General features: G+C 32.1%; 1 protein-coding gene across 8 annotated transcripts in view; it reads right to left on the bottom strand.

Annotated features, from left to right (window-relative positions):
- GRIA4 (glutamate ionotropic receptor AMPA type subunit 4) overlaps positions 1–16464 on the bottom strand; it is a 485575-nt gene that overhangs the window by 111012 nt on the left and 358099 nt on the right. For all 8 annotated transcript variants that reach the window (XR_007952112.1, XM_051986908.1, XM_051986911.1 and 5 more), the window contains one exon: positions 5672–5725. Coding sequence is in view for 7 of the 8 variants with exons in the window: in XM_051986908.1 (XP_051842868.1) it covers positions 5672–5725 (54 nt within the window). In the remaining variant the exon portion in view is untranslated. The remainder of the gene's footprint in view (positions 1–5671; positions 5726–16464) is intronic.

Genomic DNA, 16464 nt, shown 5'->3' with positions numbered 1-16464 from the left:
TTTTACTCATTAATTAAGAAAGCTCAGTCTCATGGTAGAGTTCCAAAAATGGATGGATTAACTCCCTCAGGAAGAAAAATGTTCTCTGGAGGTCTGACTTAGAAAGTGTTGATTCCAAGTGGAGGAAAAAGGGGAAAATGGAAATGTAATAGCAAAATGCTGAGTGGATGATTGTTTGGGATGTGATTAAACATTTATAAGTACAAAAATTATAAAACAAACAAACCCCCAAATGCCCAAGATTAAATGGGCAAAGATTTGGAGCTTTGAAAGGTTTTTAATTCAAATGTCTTTTATTATATATATATTTTTACCTATATAGTAGCTGTTGGACCTCTGGGTAAAGAGCTCTATCAGCTAGCTGCCCTGTAACAGGTCCATACTTAGGGACCATTTATTGAAAGTCTTCAAATAGATATTAAGGCGATAAAACATTTTGGGGTGCAAAAGAGTAGGGGGATGTATAACTACCACTACCTCAACAATCACTTCCCCTCAAACCTCATGGAAACAGCTTGCAATGCAGAGTCCAGGATATAGGGAAATATCCTGAGCTTAGATAGAACATGTAATTTTGGAGTTAAACAGGCTTGATACTTATTAATTGAATGATGCCAGGAAAGTCACTTCACATCTCTGTGACATCAATTTCTTCATCTGTAAAATAGGTATCATAACAATAGCAATAACATAATAGTGAAAATAGTAATAGTAACAATTTGATTGTTAAAAAGCTTAAATTGAATGACTTAAATACTTTGCAAAATGTAAAAAGTTATAAACATATCATTTTTTGAAATCTGTTATATTGTTATTTACTTGATAAACAGATTCATGTCAGTTATTATTGCCACGATGACATAAAATATTTTCTGCTTTTTCACATATCTCATTTTGGAGAAGAGGCTATACTATGAATTATAGGAACCCCAAGGTCCTGATGTAGTTCTCTCTACATAATCTGGTTCAGATATTTGTTGTTTAATTGTGACTGACGCTTTGTGATCCCACTTGGGATTTTCTTGGCAGAGATACTGGAATGATTTGCCATTTCCTTCTCCAGCTCAATTTACATATGATGAAACTGAGGTAGACAGGTTAAGTGACTTGTCCAGAGTTACATAGCTAATAAGAATATGAATTTAGATTTCAACTCAGCTCTTCCTAACTTGGGACCTGGCACTCTATCCACTATGCTAATTTGCTGTCTAGATTCAATCATTCTCTCTCTTTTATTTCCCTACTTCAGTTTCATGTGTCACCTAAATCTTAAATAAAAGGAGAAATGACAGAGATAAACTAGAGGAGGCATGGTAGAATTGATTGAGAAGGACAAGTTATTTTTTAAATGTTTTTGTCCTTTTAATATCTTTCTGAATATTTTCCCCTCAATAAAGTATCCTTCAGATGTTAAAGGGTAGCTAAGAGGTACATAAAATAGAACTCTGGAAGACCTGCATTTAAATCCAGCCTCAGATACTTAAAAGCTGTATGTAGCTTTCTAATGTTTTTTTTCTTCCAAATTTTACAAATAGTTGTATAGATAACATTTCACTATTCTTCTTAATAATATGTAATTTGGGTAGTAAAAAGAAAAGAAAAGAAAAAATATATATTGTTATTCTCATTTTGTAGATGAATTTACTAAATGGGAATGCTATCATTAAACAAATAAGTGACAAAGTTAGCATCTAATCTGGATCTCTGGAGCCTTTCTTCAGTGATTACCTTATCTTTCAACTTGGAAAAACTAATAGTGAGAAAAGGGTTGCCTAAAGAGAATTCCCTCTTATAGAATAAAATGGAAAAATTACTAAGATCTACAGGGAAAAAATATGAATGTCCCTAGTTTTTCTCTAACTTATGCCTGTTTTGCTTGAGGTCATGTAACCCTTTCATTTTTAAGGTTAGGGAAATGATTGGTAGTTTTTGTTGTAAAGTGGTAAAATGCCTTCAAAACATTGAAAATGTATCCTCTTACTCCAGCCTTTGTAAACTTTTACTCCTTAATTCCTCTTAATAACATATTAACATAGATGAAAAGCAATGAAACAGATGGCACTTTTATTTTTATGTGTTTAAATCTATACAATTCCATAATTTATAAAAATGACAAAAAACTTAGGTACAGAAAAATGGCTTATTGAATAGATCTCTGTGTTGAAATCTAGTCTCAGACACTTAAAAACGGTGTGACTCTAGACAAGTCACTAAACCCTGTTTGCCTCAGTTTCCTCATTTGTAAAATGAGATGAAAAAGGAAATAGTAAATTACTCCAACATTTCTGCCAAGAAAATCTCAAATAGGGTTATGAGAGTCAGACATTAATGCCTGGAATTAATGACTGAACAACAAACAACAACAAAAAATTTCTTCTGTTACTTTGGTTAGCTATTTACAAGCAGAAGAATTAAAGAATTTTGTTTTCTAAAGAAAGATAGCAGGAATCTATATACTTCATTGATATCAAGGTAATATTAAGAGAAAAATATGGGGGTCCAAAGCATGTTCAGTACAGGACTCCTAACATGGGTGGACACAGATAAAAATCACAGTGGATAGGCAAGCAAAGATGAGTTGCTATCTATATCACTGGAGGACTTATCTAAATCTATGGCATCACAGATCCATTGGTTGTACAGTTCTTGCTTTACATAAGTGGACCACTATATAAAGCAATTTTTACACAATGTGAATTTTCCTGTGGGCATGGAGAAGAAAGAGGGAGGAAAAGAGGCAGGAAGAAAGGGGAGCAAGTGCCCACGTAGTTCACGGACAGGTTGGAGCTGAGGACAGAGAAACAAAGGCAGGAGGAGGAACATGTAGGACTGCAGTCAGTCACGTTAGAACTAAACTAGGACACAGATAGGACAGGAAGGATGATCCATAGGAACTGAGAAGAAGCAAGTGGTACCCCAGAGCAAAGTGATGAAAGATAAACATAGGCAGATGATAGAGTATGGTAAAGGTATCCTTTCAGAGTTAAAGGTCTAAAACCCACCAATTTGGGGTAAAGGTGGTCTCTCTGTATCTCTCCTGCTTTCCCTAGGTTTTTTATTTTTAAGTTTTCTTTTTCTTTTTTTGTTAGGGATGGGAGGAAGCCTGAGAGACAGGATTAGAGAGAGTATAATAAAATACTGCACAATAATATTAGCACTTTTTTGGAATGTGGATTTTTCTCATAATTCTTTATGTAAAGATGAATTTATATGATATAAATTTACATAAGGGAAAAACTATCTTTTGTTTTTGCTCTTTTTTTTGGAAAAGAGAGGCACTTGGAATTGAGCATTCCATATATGTTTACATCATTCTTTATATTAGCATATTTGACCCTTACCCCAGATCTATGAAGTAGTAGGTACTAAAGATACCATTATCCCTATTTTTTTTAGTGTAGTACATGTTTTCTTGATAACTTGTAAACATCCACTTACAGGGGCAAGATAAGCTCCCTCAGAATAGGATTACTTACTTGTCTTCTCAAGGTTTTAGAGCACTCTGAAAAGTTAGAGCTTGGTTGTGGATTTTTTTTTTTTTTGGTTAAGTGTTTGTTTTTGCTTTTGTATTGAAGTTTGTGATTATCACCTCATGTGCATTTCCTAATAATTATCACTTGACATCAATTAACCATTAATTAGCTTTTAGAAAGGAATGTTTTGTAAGGTGATACAATTATTTCTTCCCTGAATATTGTTTTAAACTACTTTTTATTTTATGATACAGATATATCTTATATGTAGATATTCCACATGTTATTTATATTGCTATTTACATGTATCTGTATATGTATCCTTTATTGGAATGTAAGCTTCCGGTACAAATTGTTTCTTTCTTTTTAAATTTATATTCCTAATGTTTAGTAAAGTTTTGATTATATATAATTATAGATGCATAAATTGTCTCAATAAAATTTAAGTTCCCTAATAGTACCCCAAGTTTGAAACAGACTCTCCCACAAATATATAGTTAGGCCAAAGAGGTGTGGGTTTAAGTTTAGAGACCACATGTGGTAAAGGAGTAGCTCACAGCTCTTAGTTTCTGGAAGTCATTTTTCCTCTTCATTCCTCTGAATCAGAAAAGTACATCTTTTTTGCTGAGATCCTTATGAAGTCTTTACTCTTTCTTTGTTCATCATGTCTAGTTTTTCTCATTCATTATTTAGATGTTGTGATCAGTCATAGCAGGTCCAAAAACACTATTAGGCTACTAATGAAAAAGTTTAAAATACTCAAGGCTTCTGAAGTTTACAAGGTTTTTTCCTGGTGACATAGAAGGAAAAGGGCAAAGTACTCTCCTCATGCTTAAGCAATTTCTTTTCAAGGACTTCAGTGAAATATATCTATCACTAAGCTGCCAGATATTTAAATGCTCACATCTAAACTAGATTGTTGGTTTGAAACGTAAATATTTCAGTGAATAGAGCTGGGCCTAGTGTCAGGAAGAGTCATCTGTATGAGTTCCAATCTGGCCTGAGACAGTTTACTAGCTATGTGATCCTGAGCAACCCTGATTGCCTCAGTTTTCTCATCTGTAAAATGAACTGGTGAAGGAAATCACAAATTACTCAAGTATCTTTGCCAAGAAAACCCTAAATAGGATCATGAAAAGTTGGAAACGATTGACCTGACAATGAAACCTCTGCAAAGTCACTCCAATTCATCAAATGGTTTTCAAAGTCTTCTAAATTGATAAAAGATTTTCCAGATTCAGTCTAAAACTTTTGCCTGATTGATTCAATAGAGATGTTCTTACCTGGTTAAAGTATTATATAATTCTGCCTTTGTCTCTAATATCATCATTTAACCTTATATAGTTGATCAATTGTCTATTTGATATCTATGTGCAAAGATTCATTATCTCTTTGGATCAACAAATATTTATTAAACATCTGCCATAAACTAGACATCGCTGAAACAAATATAAAGAATGAATTAGTATCTATTCTCAAGAACAAACATCTTGGGAGAGAGAAGAAATAAAGGGAAGGTAAAATCAGATGAATTTAGAAAGTTTACTACATGTCATTAAAGGTAAATTTGTTATCTATTATAATGCTACTTTTATAATGTAAATTTAATAAGGAAAAGTCTTCAAAATCTTCCAAGTATAATGTAAATATCTTTAAACAGATGATAGATTTCACTATAAGTAATATCTTTCCTTATTTACACATTAAACAAATACTTATATGTATTGAACTTTAAGCAATTTCTTCCAAATTCTGTTTTGCAAGGTCCTCCATTAAGTATTTCCTTAAAATATAATGGGACCCAAAATTGTTCTCCCCTCTATCCTACAATTTCAAGACTATTTTGGATTCCTAATATATCCTTAAACTTTCATAAATCTTAATTGAAAACCATAAACTACCATTTAGATTGAAGGCCTGACAGCTAATACCTTTAATGAAAGGAATAATATGATCATTGTTTTAAAATTTCATCATGATACATGTTAGCCAAATACACACATACACGGTATGATTCTTTATTCAAAACATCATTATTACTATTTTAACATTGTTTCAAATGAAACATCAATTGTATCTTTTGCATAAAAACTTCCATATAAAATATTATCTTAAGCATTATTATCAGGAATGACTAAAAAACATTAAAACATTCTATTTCATCAACTTTTGTTGAGTTGTAAATAGAGAATACTTACCAGATTTGCAATGATATAATGGTATCCTTTAACATGTTTTCCAACACTGACAATCTGTGAAAATATAAAGATTTAAGAAAAAACTAATTTTTCTTTTATTTACTGGTTATATTATCTATAATAATAGGTTATATTAAGTTTATCAGCATAATGATGCTTATAGCTAAGAAGGCCACATTATTAGCACAATGCTATATTTGCACATTGTTAAGAACAATATATTTCTCTCCCCCCCAATTATTCTGTGAGCATAGAATTGTATAAGTCATGTAAATGCAAAATGCTAAAATGTACATAACTCGAACAGATTTTTGATTTAAAATTACTTTAAATGTTGAAGATAATTTTGTTACAAGTCACTAATTCAGCAAAAACAAGTTAAAAACTAGCAGAGACAATGGTTATATTTTTATAAGCAATAGACAAATATGTAATTTTATATTAGAAATATGCGGAAAAAATATCCACTATTGGTTGAAAAAAATTGGAGTTCTTTATCTGCAAAGGCCTTGTGAAACAAGAAATAAAACCTTTAAATTAGCATCAGAAAAATGGGGTTCAATTTTTTTCTCAAACATTTTATTAGGTGCATAATACACAGTATATTAGTTAACCTTTCCTCAGTTTACCCAAATGGGCATAATAGCATTATGTTGTATGATTTAAATAATAATTAATTAAATAAAATAATTTCTAAAAAGTAATATCCATCAGGAAGTCTCCAATAATGCAAGATAAAGTGCTTTTATGAATAATTTAGATATTATTCCAGAGTTTCTAATATATTATTTCTAGGTAACTACTTCTAACTACAGACCACAGTCTAATTACCAGAGACCATGAGGTTATTTTCTATCTGTACATACTAAAATTAGTATTTTGTTATAAAACCAAGAAAAGTAAAAATAAAAGAACAGCACTTGAGGAGCTTTTCATTCTCCATATTCCCTATCCTGAGAATTACTCCTAAGTGCTAGTGGGGACTTCAGAAATCAATATTTACAATGATAAAAATAAAAAAAGCTTAAAGATAATTTTTACTATTGCTTGTGAAAAATAGAAAACAAACTTATGTACTAATAAACATATTAGTCATTTGGTTTATAATTAGCACATCAAATATAAGCATCATGCATTCCTGTTTTCTATAAAGCTGATAATTTCTTCAGTGAAAATTTCACTTGAAGCCATTTCTAAACCATTATAAGATAATGAATAATTTCTGTTTTCTGAATAAAAAACAGATTGTTTAATATCCATTCTATCTTATTATAGTATTATTTTTCTACAATTATTAATTCATACTTAAAATTGCAATTTTTTATTAAACAGGATACTGAGATCTTGTCAAATTATATAGAATTAAAGATAAATATTTTATTTTAAAAAACATTTTATTTTCTCAAATTGCATGTAATGATCATTTTCAACTTTCATTTTTACAATATTTTGAGTTCCAATTTTTTTCTCCTTTCTTCTCCAAGATAGTGAAGCAATCTGCTATAGGTTATCATGTATATGCATGTGTAGTCATGTTAAACATGTTTCCACATTAGTCATGATATGAAAAATGAAGCAAAATAATAGGGGAAAAACATGGAAAAACAAAAATAAAAATAAAGTGAAAATAGTATGCTTTGATTTGTATTCAGACTCTATAGTTGTATTTTTTTCTGAATGTGAATAGCATTTTCCATCATGAGTCTTTTGGAATTGTCTTGATGAGAAAAGCTAAGTCTATCATGGATGATCATCACACAAAGTTGTTATTACTATGTAAATATTCTGGTTCTCACTTTACTCAGGATCAATTCATGTTAAGTCCAGATCTTCAAGATATACTTTATGCAATACTCCACACTTTGTGATTATGGTGATAATCAGTGAAGTATAATAAAAAGGTGGTAAGCACAAAGAAGGGACAAGAAAAACAATCGAATAAACGTTAAATATAAGACAACTAGAATTTCATTAAATCATAGTATCTAAAAATTAGAAGTGATAGCAAGACACATATAGACTAACTCATATCTGTTAGATATGTGGCATGGAAGGACCAGAGGGCCAGGATATATATATGCTCATTAAGTAAAGACAGAAAAGCAGCTCTAAGAAGGCGTTTACCCAGAAATAGATGATTAACTCCTGTAACTTATCAAGGCAATCTAGGTGGGGAATAATGAAGATGGGGCCGATATAAGTAATTGTAACCACGCCATGGTTAGGATATATAAGAAGAGAGAGGAAAGCAGGGAGGAGGGAATTGCAGAAAAGAAGTGAGAGGAATAGGGAACGAGAATTGTAGGGAGGTGAAAGAGAATAGAGAGATAATGGCAATAAACACTTGCTGTGTTTAACAACATCTGGGGTCCCGCGTGCTCTGTGGGGAAAGAACATAGCTAAAGAGAGCTGTGCTGGAGATGTCCAAAGACCTGGTGTGGTAAGAGTTCAGTTGAGACCCTCTTGGTGAATAGAGGGACCCTTACACATACCCAACAATTAGATATCCATTCTCTACTTGTATTCTTCTAATGAGGAATCTACTATTTCTCAATAGGGCCTTTTCTTCTTTTGTAGTTTTAATTATTAGAAAGCTCTTTCATAAAACTTGTATCTTTCTCTTTATAATTTCTACACATTAATTTTAGTTCTGTTTTCTAGAACTGAGTAGAATAAATCTAATTCTACTTTCTACTGCACCATGTTAGTTCATTCGAATATTTGTCGCATGAAACTCCAAAGGGAGTTCGTTGAAACTAAGTTCGTATTTGTACCGCCTTGCCTTGGCTTTCTCATGGACGAATTTAGCAGAGATGCATTTTTTAATGAGCTCTGTTCTCCTGGATTTCTTTCCCAGACATAGTGGCCTGCTTTTTTCATTTTTGAGACTGGCAAATTCAGTATTCTGTATGCATTAAGTGGGAAAAGGCAGGGGATAAGGTCACTACTAAAGGGATACTTAAATACTTAAATGTCTTAAATGGAGAAAAATAGAAAACTTTGTTGTCAAAGCTCCAAATGTGGATCTGAAAAGACAGTCATGTCTCACATAGTATATCTATAAGAATTAGACAAGCAATACATATTTCTGATTATTTTTTGAAATTAAAAAATAACTGAGGGAGTGCATCTTTCCTTTTCTGGCAGACTTTTTACTTTATTTGATGGATTTCTTGTTAAGAAGAACAACAAAAAAAAAGAAACTAAGCAATGAAATAAATCAATGTTCTCATTGATCTGGAGCAAGATAATTTAAAAAATCTCATATGTTGAAAGCTAATAAAAAAGAAGAATATCCAGGAGCAAAATAATGTAAGGGACACAATATTTAGGGGTTTTAAAAGTCAGGAGAAAGGAGGAAAAATTAAATCAATATTTTTTGAACTAAAACCTATTGTTCCCTCAAAAATGATTTTTTTTTCTTTTAATGAGGAGTATGTAGGTGGGAATACAGTTTGAAATTACTTCGGTAAGAATATGGAAGGAAAAGTTAAGGAAAAACTAAAGTCACATGTTTGTTTGAGCTGGATTCAAGAATAGAAGATACAGGATTTTTGTTGCTGTTGTTGTTATTGTTGTTGTTTTATCATCCCCCCATCTATGGGGTCTGAAATGAAAGAACAAAAAGATAATTTGAAGGGGAAAGTCTTGGAGTGGAGAAACAGAGATTCTTCCCATAGCAGAGTCAAAAAGAATAAATAAAAACTCTTATGTAAATTCCCATTACATTCCAAGCAATTTGCTAAGACTAGTATAGAGACTTGATGCAGGGAGACTAGCCAGAAGACTATTGCACTAATCCAGGTATGAGGTGATACACCAAGGTGATAGAATTGTCAGAGAAGAGCACTCTTATGTGAAAGATGTTATAAGAGTAGAATTTACAGAATTTGGTAAATGATTAGGCATGGGAAGGTAAGTTAATAAAAGTATAGGATAACATAGTTCGTGAGATTAGCCGACTTTTCTTGTGGTTCTGCTTGCTTCATTGTATGTCATTTTATACAAAACTTCTCAGGTTTTTCTGAAGCCATTTCCTTCCTTGCTTCTTACAGCATGATAGTATTTTGTCACATTCCATTTCTCAGTTGATTGTCATCCCATCAATTTCCAATTCTTTGCCACCACAAAGAAGAGCTGCTATAAATATTTTTGAATATATAGGTCTTTTACCTCTTTCTCTGATTTCTTTATGGCATAGAATTAGTATTGTAATTGTTTAACCAAAAGATATGCACAGTTTTATGGGTGTGGCTAGGAAGATAGAATGGTTTTTTGTGGGATGAGAAAGATAATGAGTTCAATTTAAGACATGTTGAGTTTAAAATTTCTATTGGATATTAATTCAATATGCATAATTGTCAGTTGGAAATATGAGATCATATATCAGAGAAAGTGAGGCATGGAAAATAGATTTGAGATTTTTCTACATAGATATTATAATTGAATGCTTTAGGACTGATGAATCAAAATAGTATTGAGTAGGCAAGAAATGGGCTCAAGATAAAACCTTGGGGGTACACATATGGTTGGTAAGCTTGATCAGATCGAAGATAAATGCTTAAGGAACACTAAGGCTAATTCCCAAAAGAAGAAGGGGATTCAATTGGGAGGGTGTGTCTATAATAAATTATAAATGTTGGAGAATAAATACTTTATGAAAACCCTGAGATGAGACTGTATTTTTTTTTCAGATCTATACCTTGCCCCCCCTCTCACTTAAAGTTTCTAGGCTTTCAGTGCATCTAATAGATTGTGATTTAGGTTATGGGAAGAAGAGTATTTAGATCCAAGATAGATTGGTCTTTGGATGTTCAGATAGCAAATATAAAAACATGGAAAAGGATTGGAAAATGGCATTGGAATAGAGGATCTAGGTTCAGAATCTGGTTTTGCTAGTTATTTGCAATCTGTGTCACCTCTGACAATTCTCCTTAGACATCTGGACTTTGTTTTCTTCATCCATAAAATAATGGAGTGAATTCTATGACCTCTGAAGTCCCTCCCATCTGTAAATTAATGATTTTATTGTTCTATGAACTTCCATTATACCATACTTTCTTCTTTATAAATTACTATTTCTATTAATTTATAGAATTTATAGCTCCTCTGAGGTTGCTTCAAAAAACAACAGAGAGAGATCAAAAGAGACAGAGACAGAGATATAGAGACAGAGAGAAAGGGAGAGAGACAGATACAAAGGCAGAAACACACACACACAATGAGAGAAAGAGAGAGACAGAGAGAGACAAAGGCAGAGGCATAGGCATGGAAGAAATAAGCTCAACAATTGTACTACTAGAAAAGCTGGAGAGAGGAAAGAGTTAGAACTTTCTCTCCTGGAAGTTCTTACTTTATCTAAGGGACATAGAACAACTTTAAAAAATTAAGCAAAAACATAAATAGGACTAGCCTAGATATAGAAAAAAGTAAAGATGAGGAGAAATTAAGTGTATTTCTTTAAAAAAATAATTATATAAAGTAATGTTACTCAAATTAATTTGTACTCATCTACTTTGGGAAAAGGAAAAAAAGAAGGAAAAAATGAAAGTTATGAAGAAAAGAAAGGAAGAAGAAGTAAAGGAAGGGTAGAGAACTCTCCACCAAATTAGATGTAGTACTTCACATCTCTTACTTCCCACTCACATTTTAGCTGTCCCCAGTCTAGTTCCTTGTCCTTGCCATTTTACCAAATATTTTAGAAATATTGATGGTCACCAATTGCCTTCAGGCACCAAGTCCAATTAAAATTTTTTTAGTGGCTATGTTCCTTGATCTTTCTGCATTATCTGATAATGCCTACCAGATCTTCCTTTTATAAATTTTACCCTTATTTGCTTTCCATTATATTTGACTATTTAGGTTTTTCCAGGCAGCCATATGTGGTAGATAGAGTTCCAGGCTTGGAATTAAGAAAACTTATTTTCCTGTTCAAATCTGACCTGAGACACTTACTACTTATATGACCCTGGGCAAGTCACTTAACCAGTTAAATTTGCCTTGGTTTCCTCATGTGTAAAAATAAGCTGGAGAAGGAAATGGAAAACCAATCTAATATCTTCACCAAGAAAACTCCAAATTGGGTCATGAAGACTTGGAAATGGCTGAAAATGATTAAACAACATCAGTACTAGATTGATCTTCCTCAAAAAGAATGCAGATTACATGACTTCCCTGCTCCCAAACACATTTATGATTCCCCATTGTATATAAGATTAATTTCAAACTCCTTTTCCTGGAATGCAAAGTGTGCTATATTTTGAATATAGTTTCACCAACTTTCACATTTTATACTTAAAATTCAAGTCAAACTGAACTTTTTTTTTTTTAACTTTCCAAATTTTGATTGTGCTTTCTCATTCTACTTAGACTATTATCTTGTCATGATTCTATCTTCTGAAACCTTATCCAAGCTTCAAGGCCAATCTCGACTGTTTCTTCTTTCACAAAATGTTTGTCAATGCAACTTCTATCAGTGATGCAATCTCTTCTTTAGGCTTTCATATCACTTTATTTGAGCCTCTATTGTTAGTCAGTTGTTTTCAGCCATGTCCAACTCTTTATGATCCAGTATAGGTTTTATTTATTTGTTTGCTTTTGTTTTTTTATTTTTTTGAGGTGGTTCACCATTTCCTTCTTCTGACAATTTTACAGATGAGGAAACTGAGGCAAAGAGTTAAGTGACTTGCCCACAGTCACACAGCTAGTATGTTTCTGAGGCCAAATTTGAACTCTTCCTGACTCCAGGCCCAATAATCTATTCATCCACTGCATCAACTAAGTGCTTTTTCACACTTTAGTGACACAGTGTATTCTTGTTTTGAAAATAGTTACTTGTATAACAGTTTGTCTATTAATATCCTTGAGAAGTACAGGATTAAACATATTTACATTTATTACTATACCTAAAATGGTGTTTTTTTATATGAGAGGCAATGAAGATATTGAAGGCTGAATGTTGAATTTATCAATTCTCCATTTTGTAGCTTTTATGTGACTATCTCGAGTTGTAACTGTAATAAAAAGTTTATTTTAAATTTAAACCCTTGCAAATGTTAAAACTGGGTAAAATCCATTGTTATTCTGTATAGTCTTTTCTCATAAAAATTGCTAACAGATCTATATTGTCACAAAAGAACTGCAATAAAGTAAGGCTTCTGTAATAAATTGTCAAAAGGTAAAGACTTGTAAAAGAGAGAATTGTATAGAACAGAAATACAGTGTCAGAAAAAGCAAAATAAAAAACTGGCAAAATTCTGTATCATTTGTAGTGATAATAAAACCTTTCACATATCTATTCAAAATCCATTATCCTATCAAAAAAAAAAGTCCTACTAAGAAAAAAGCCTGATCCTCCATCACTAAGTGCATAAGAGCTCAAGAAGCCTATTGTCCCAAGGGAACTTAAATCTACAGATTTATTTCCTGTTGTGGAAAACTCTTCTGATAATCATCTTCCCTGCTGAATCAGGGCACTTGTAGAAGTAACAGTGAGGCAGCTAAGAACAGGGTATAGAGCACTGTCAGAAAGACTTGAGACAGAAAGGTTTAAATTCAGTCTAGCTGAGACATTGGTATTATCCATATGATTCTGAATAAGTCACTTAATCTCTGTGGGTTAGTTTTCTCTTTTATAAAATGAAACCTGTTGACCTTTCAGGTCCTTTCCAGTTTAAATGTACAATACTATATGGCTGCCCTATCGTATCATATGACTAGCTACATTGTCAGTTTTCACTTGTTTTTCTTTGTCACAAGAAAACATTTAATATAAAGACAAAAGATATGAATAAAATGAATTTTTTTTTAAGAAAAGAGATACAAGAAGTGATGGCAATGATCAAGTTTGAGAAAATATTTCCTCTGAATCAGTACTAACATAATACTCCAAAATGGATTAGGGGCATAATTTTCAAAACTTTTTCTCTATACCCACCAATAACTAGTTTAAGAGTTTGTGATTGCATATACATGGGGATTCCCTCAATGATGCAGTTTACAACACAGCTACATATTAGTTGATGATTTATAAGTATTTGTTTACTTTTTAAAACTAGATATATGATTTCATTGGTAGTAGAAATTTCCAGTTAGTAAAGTTACTCTACCAAAAATGACTGGCAAATAATTTGCATCTTAGAATTTTATATGCCTGCCAAACACTAGTTCTGATACTATCTACTACTTCTAGAGTTGTCAAGGGCCTGAGAAAGTAAGTAAACTACCCAGGGTCAGGTAACTATTAGGTGTCAAAGACAGGTCTTCCTAACTCTGCTGCCAGATCTACAATACAATATTGCCTCTGAAATAGGGAAAATCTTGACAGGGAAAAATTTCATTCAAGATGCTGGGCTCACATTATAAATAAAGTTGATGGAGCAATTAAAATTTAATTTAATTTCTTTAAAAATATATTTGTTTTTGTGTTCATTATCTTTTCCTCTCACCTAAACCCATGTTATTATTTTTTAAACAAAAATTTCTTCACAATAGCACATGACCTTAAAACAAATTCCCACATCAACCATGTCCAAAAATGTATGCCTCATTTTACACTTTAAGTACATCACCTCTCTGACGGAGGTGGGTAGTTTACTTCAATTTTATCTTTTTGGTTTATAATTTATAGAATTGATCAGAATTCTGAAGTCTTTCAAGGGTTTTTTCCCTCTGGAATGTTATTCTATAAATAGTTTTCCTTATTCCTTACTTCATCCTGTATCATTTCATAGACATTTCCCCAAATTTCCTTTGAAATTCTATTTCATCATTTCTTATGCAAAAGTAATATTCCATTATATTCATACACTAGTCCCCAGTAAGGACAGTCCTAATTCTCTAGTTTTTAGCTACAGTGAAAATAGATGTTATACATAAGGTCATATGTATCTTTTCTTCTCTTTTGTTCAATCTACTTTATTCAGATGAAAATAATGTCTAGCATGAGAAATGGGATACAAAAATTATTTATGATTTCAAGAGTTACTGTGGTCCAAAATTTTATGTGACCTTTTGGTCAAATAAGAGACAAGTGACTTAAACAGAAGACTTTGTGCTAAGATTTTCAGCTAATTGTGGGACTATTAAACTGAGCTTGAGAGTGAGGATTGTCTTTTGTCCTTTTTATTTCTAGCTCTTAACATAGTGTCTGAGATCTAAGTGGGTGTGTAATAATTGTTTATTAAAAGACTGACTTATCAGACATAGTGTTTTGCAGGTATATTTGTAAGTATCCAGGGTCAAAAAACATTAGAGAATTCCCATTGAGACCCTTAAAAAGACTAGTTGAAAATACAATTTAAAACTTACAATTTAAACTTTTTTGGTTTATATGAATGTATTTTTTCAGATGATTTTTATAAAATTGGAGTCGATGGAAGTTGTTTATTATTTTCCTGATTAAGGACCATATTTTGAGCTAAAAGAATGATGATTCATTTTATGGTAGCAATTACTGTTATTACACACTAGTAATAAATTTATCATCTCAGAAATATATTTCCTAGATTATCTGCATTAATTTTGTTGAAGTATAAAAATATACATATATATTTAATTCATTATACAAGATCCATATTACTAGTAAAGATGGTAGAGTTGCTTAGTTATAAACTTCCCTTAGAAAGAAGAATGCTTTGGGTGAGGAATTGGTTACAAAAAAACAATTAGCTGATAAAGGGTCAAAGGATATGAACAGATAATTTTCAGATGAAGAAATTGAAACTATTTGTAGTCATAATGAAAAAGTCCTCTGGATCACTAGTGATCAGAAAAATGTAAATTTAGACTACTCTGAGATACCACTATACACCTGTTGAATTGGCTAAAATGACAAGGAATGATGAATGTTGGAGGGGATGTGGGAAAACTGGGACACTGATATGTTGTTGGTGGGATTGTAAATAGATCCAACTATTCTGGAGAGCAATTTGGAACTATGCTCAAAAAGTTATCAAATTGTGTATACCCTTTGACCCAGCAGTGTTTCTACTGGGCTTATATCCCAAAGAGATCTTAAAGGAGGGAAAGGGACCCACATGTGCAAAAATATTTGTGGCAACTCTTTTTGTATTGGCAAGAACTTGGAAACTGAGTGGATACCCATCAGTTGGAGAATGGCTGAATAAATTATGATATCTGAATGTTATGGGATATTTTTGTTCTATAAGAAATGTTCAGGAGGATGATTTCAGAGAGGCCTGGAGAGACTTACATGAACTGATGCTAAGTGAAATGAGCAGAACCAGGAGATCATTATACCTGGCAACAAAAATACTATACAATGATCAATTCTGATGGATGTGGCTCTCTTCAACAATGAGATTATTCAAATCAGTTCCAATTGTTCAATGATGAAGAGAGCTATCTACACCCAAAGAGAGGTCCATGAAAGCCGAGGGTGGACCACAATATGGCATTCTGGCTCTTTCTGTTGTTTGCTTGCATTTTGTTTTCTTTCCCAGTTTTTTTTTTCCCCTCCTTGTTCCAATTTTTCTTGTGCAGCAAGATAACTGCATCAATATATATTTATATACATATATTGGATTTAACATATATTTTAATATATTTAATATGTATTGGACTACCTGTCATTTAGGGAAGGGGGTTGGGGGAAGGGAGGGAATAATTTGGAACAGAAGGCTTTGCAAAGGTCAATGTTGAAAAATTACCCATGCATATGTTTTGTAAATAAAAAAGCTTTAATTAATAAAAAAAAGATTCAATCAAGAGAGAAATCTAAATTATATGTAATCCATATTAATGCTATCCTCCAGAAAAAGAGGACAAACAAA

The sequence above is a fragment of the Antechinus flavipes genome, chromosome 3 (genome assembly GCF_016432865.1).
Source record: "Antechinus flavipes isolate AdamAnt ecotype Samford, QLD, Australia chromosome 3, AdamAnt_v2, whole genome shotgun sequence".
Taxonomy (NCBI): domain Eukaryota; kingdom Metazoa; phylum Chordata; class Mammalia; order Dasyuromorphia; family Dasyuridae; genus Antechinus; species Antechinus flavipes.
The sequence above is the reverse complement of the archived record's forward strand: the minus strand, read 5'-3'. Positions and strand labels throughout refer to the sequence as shown.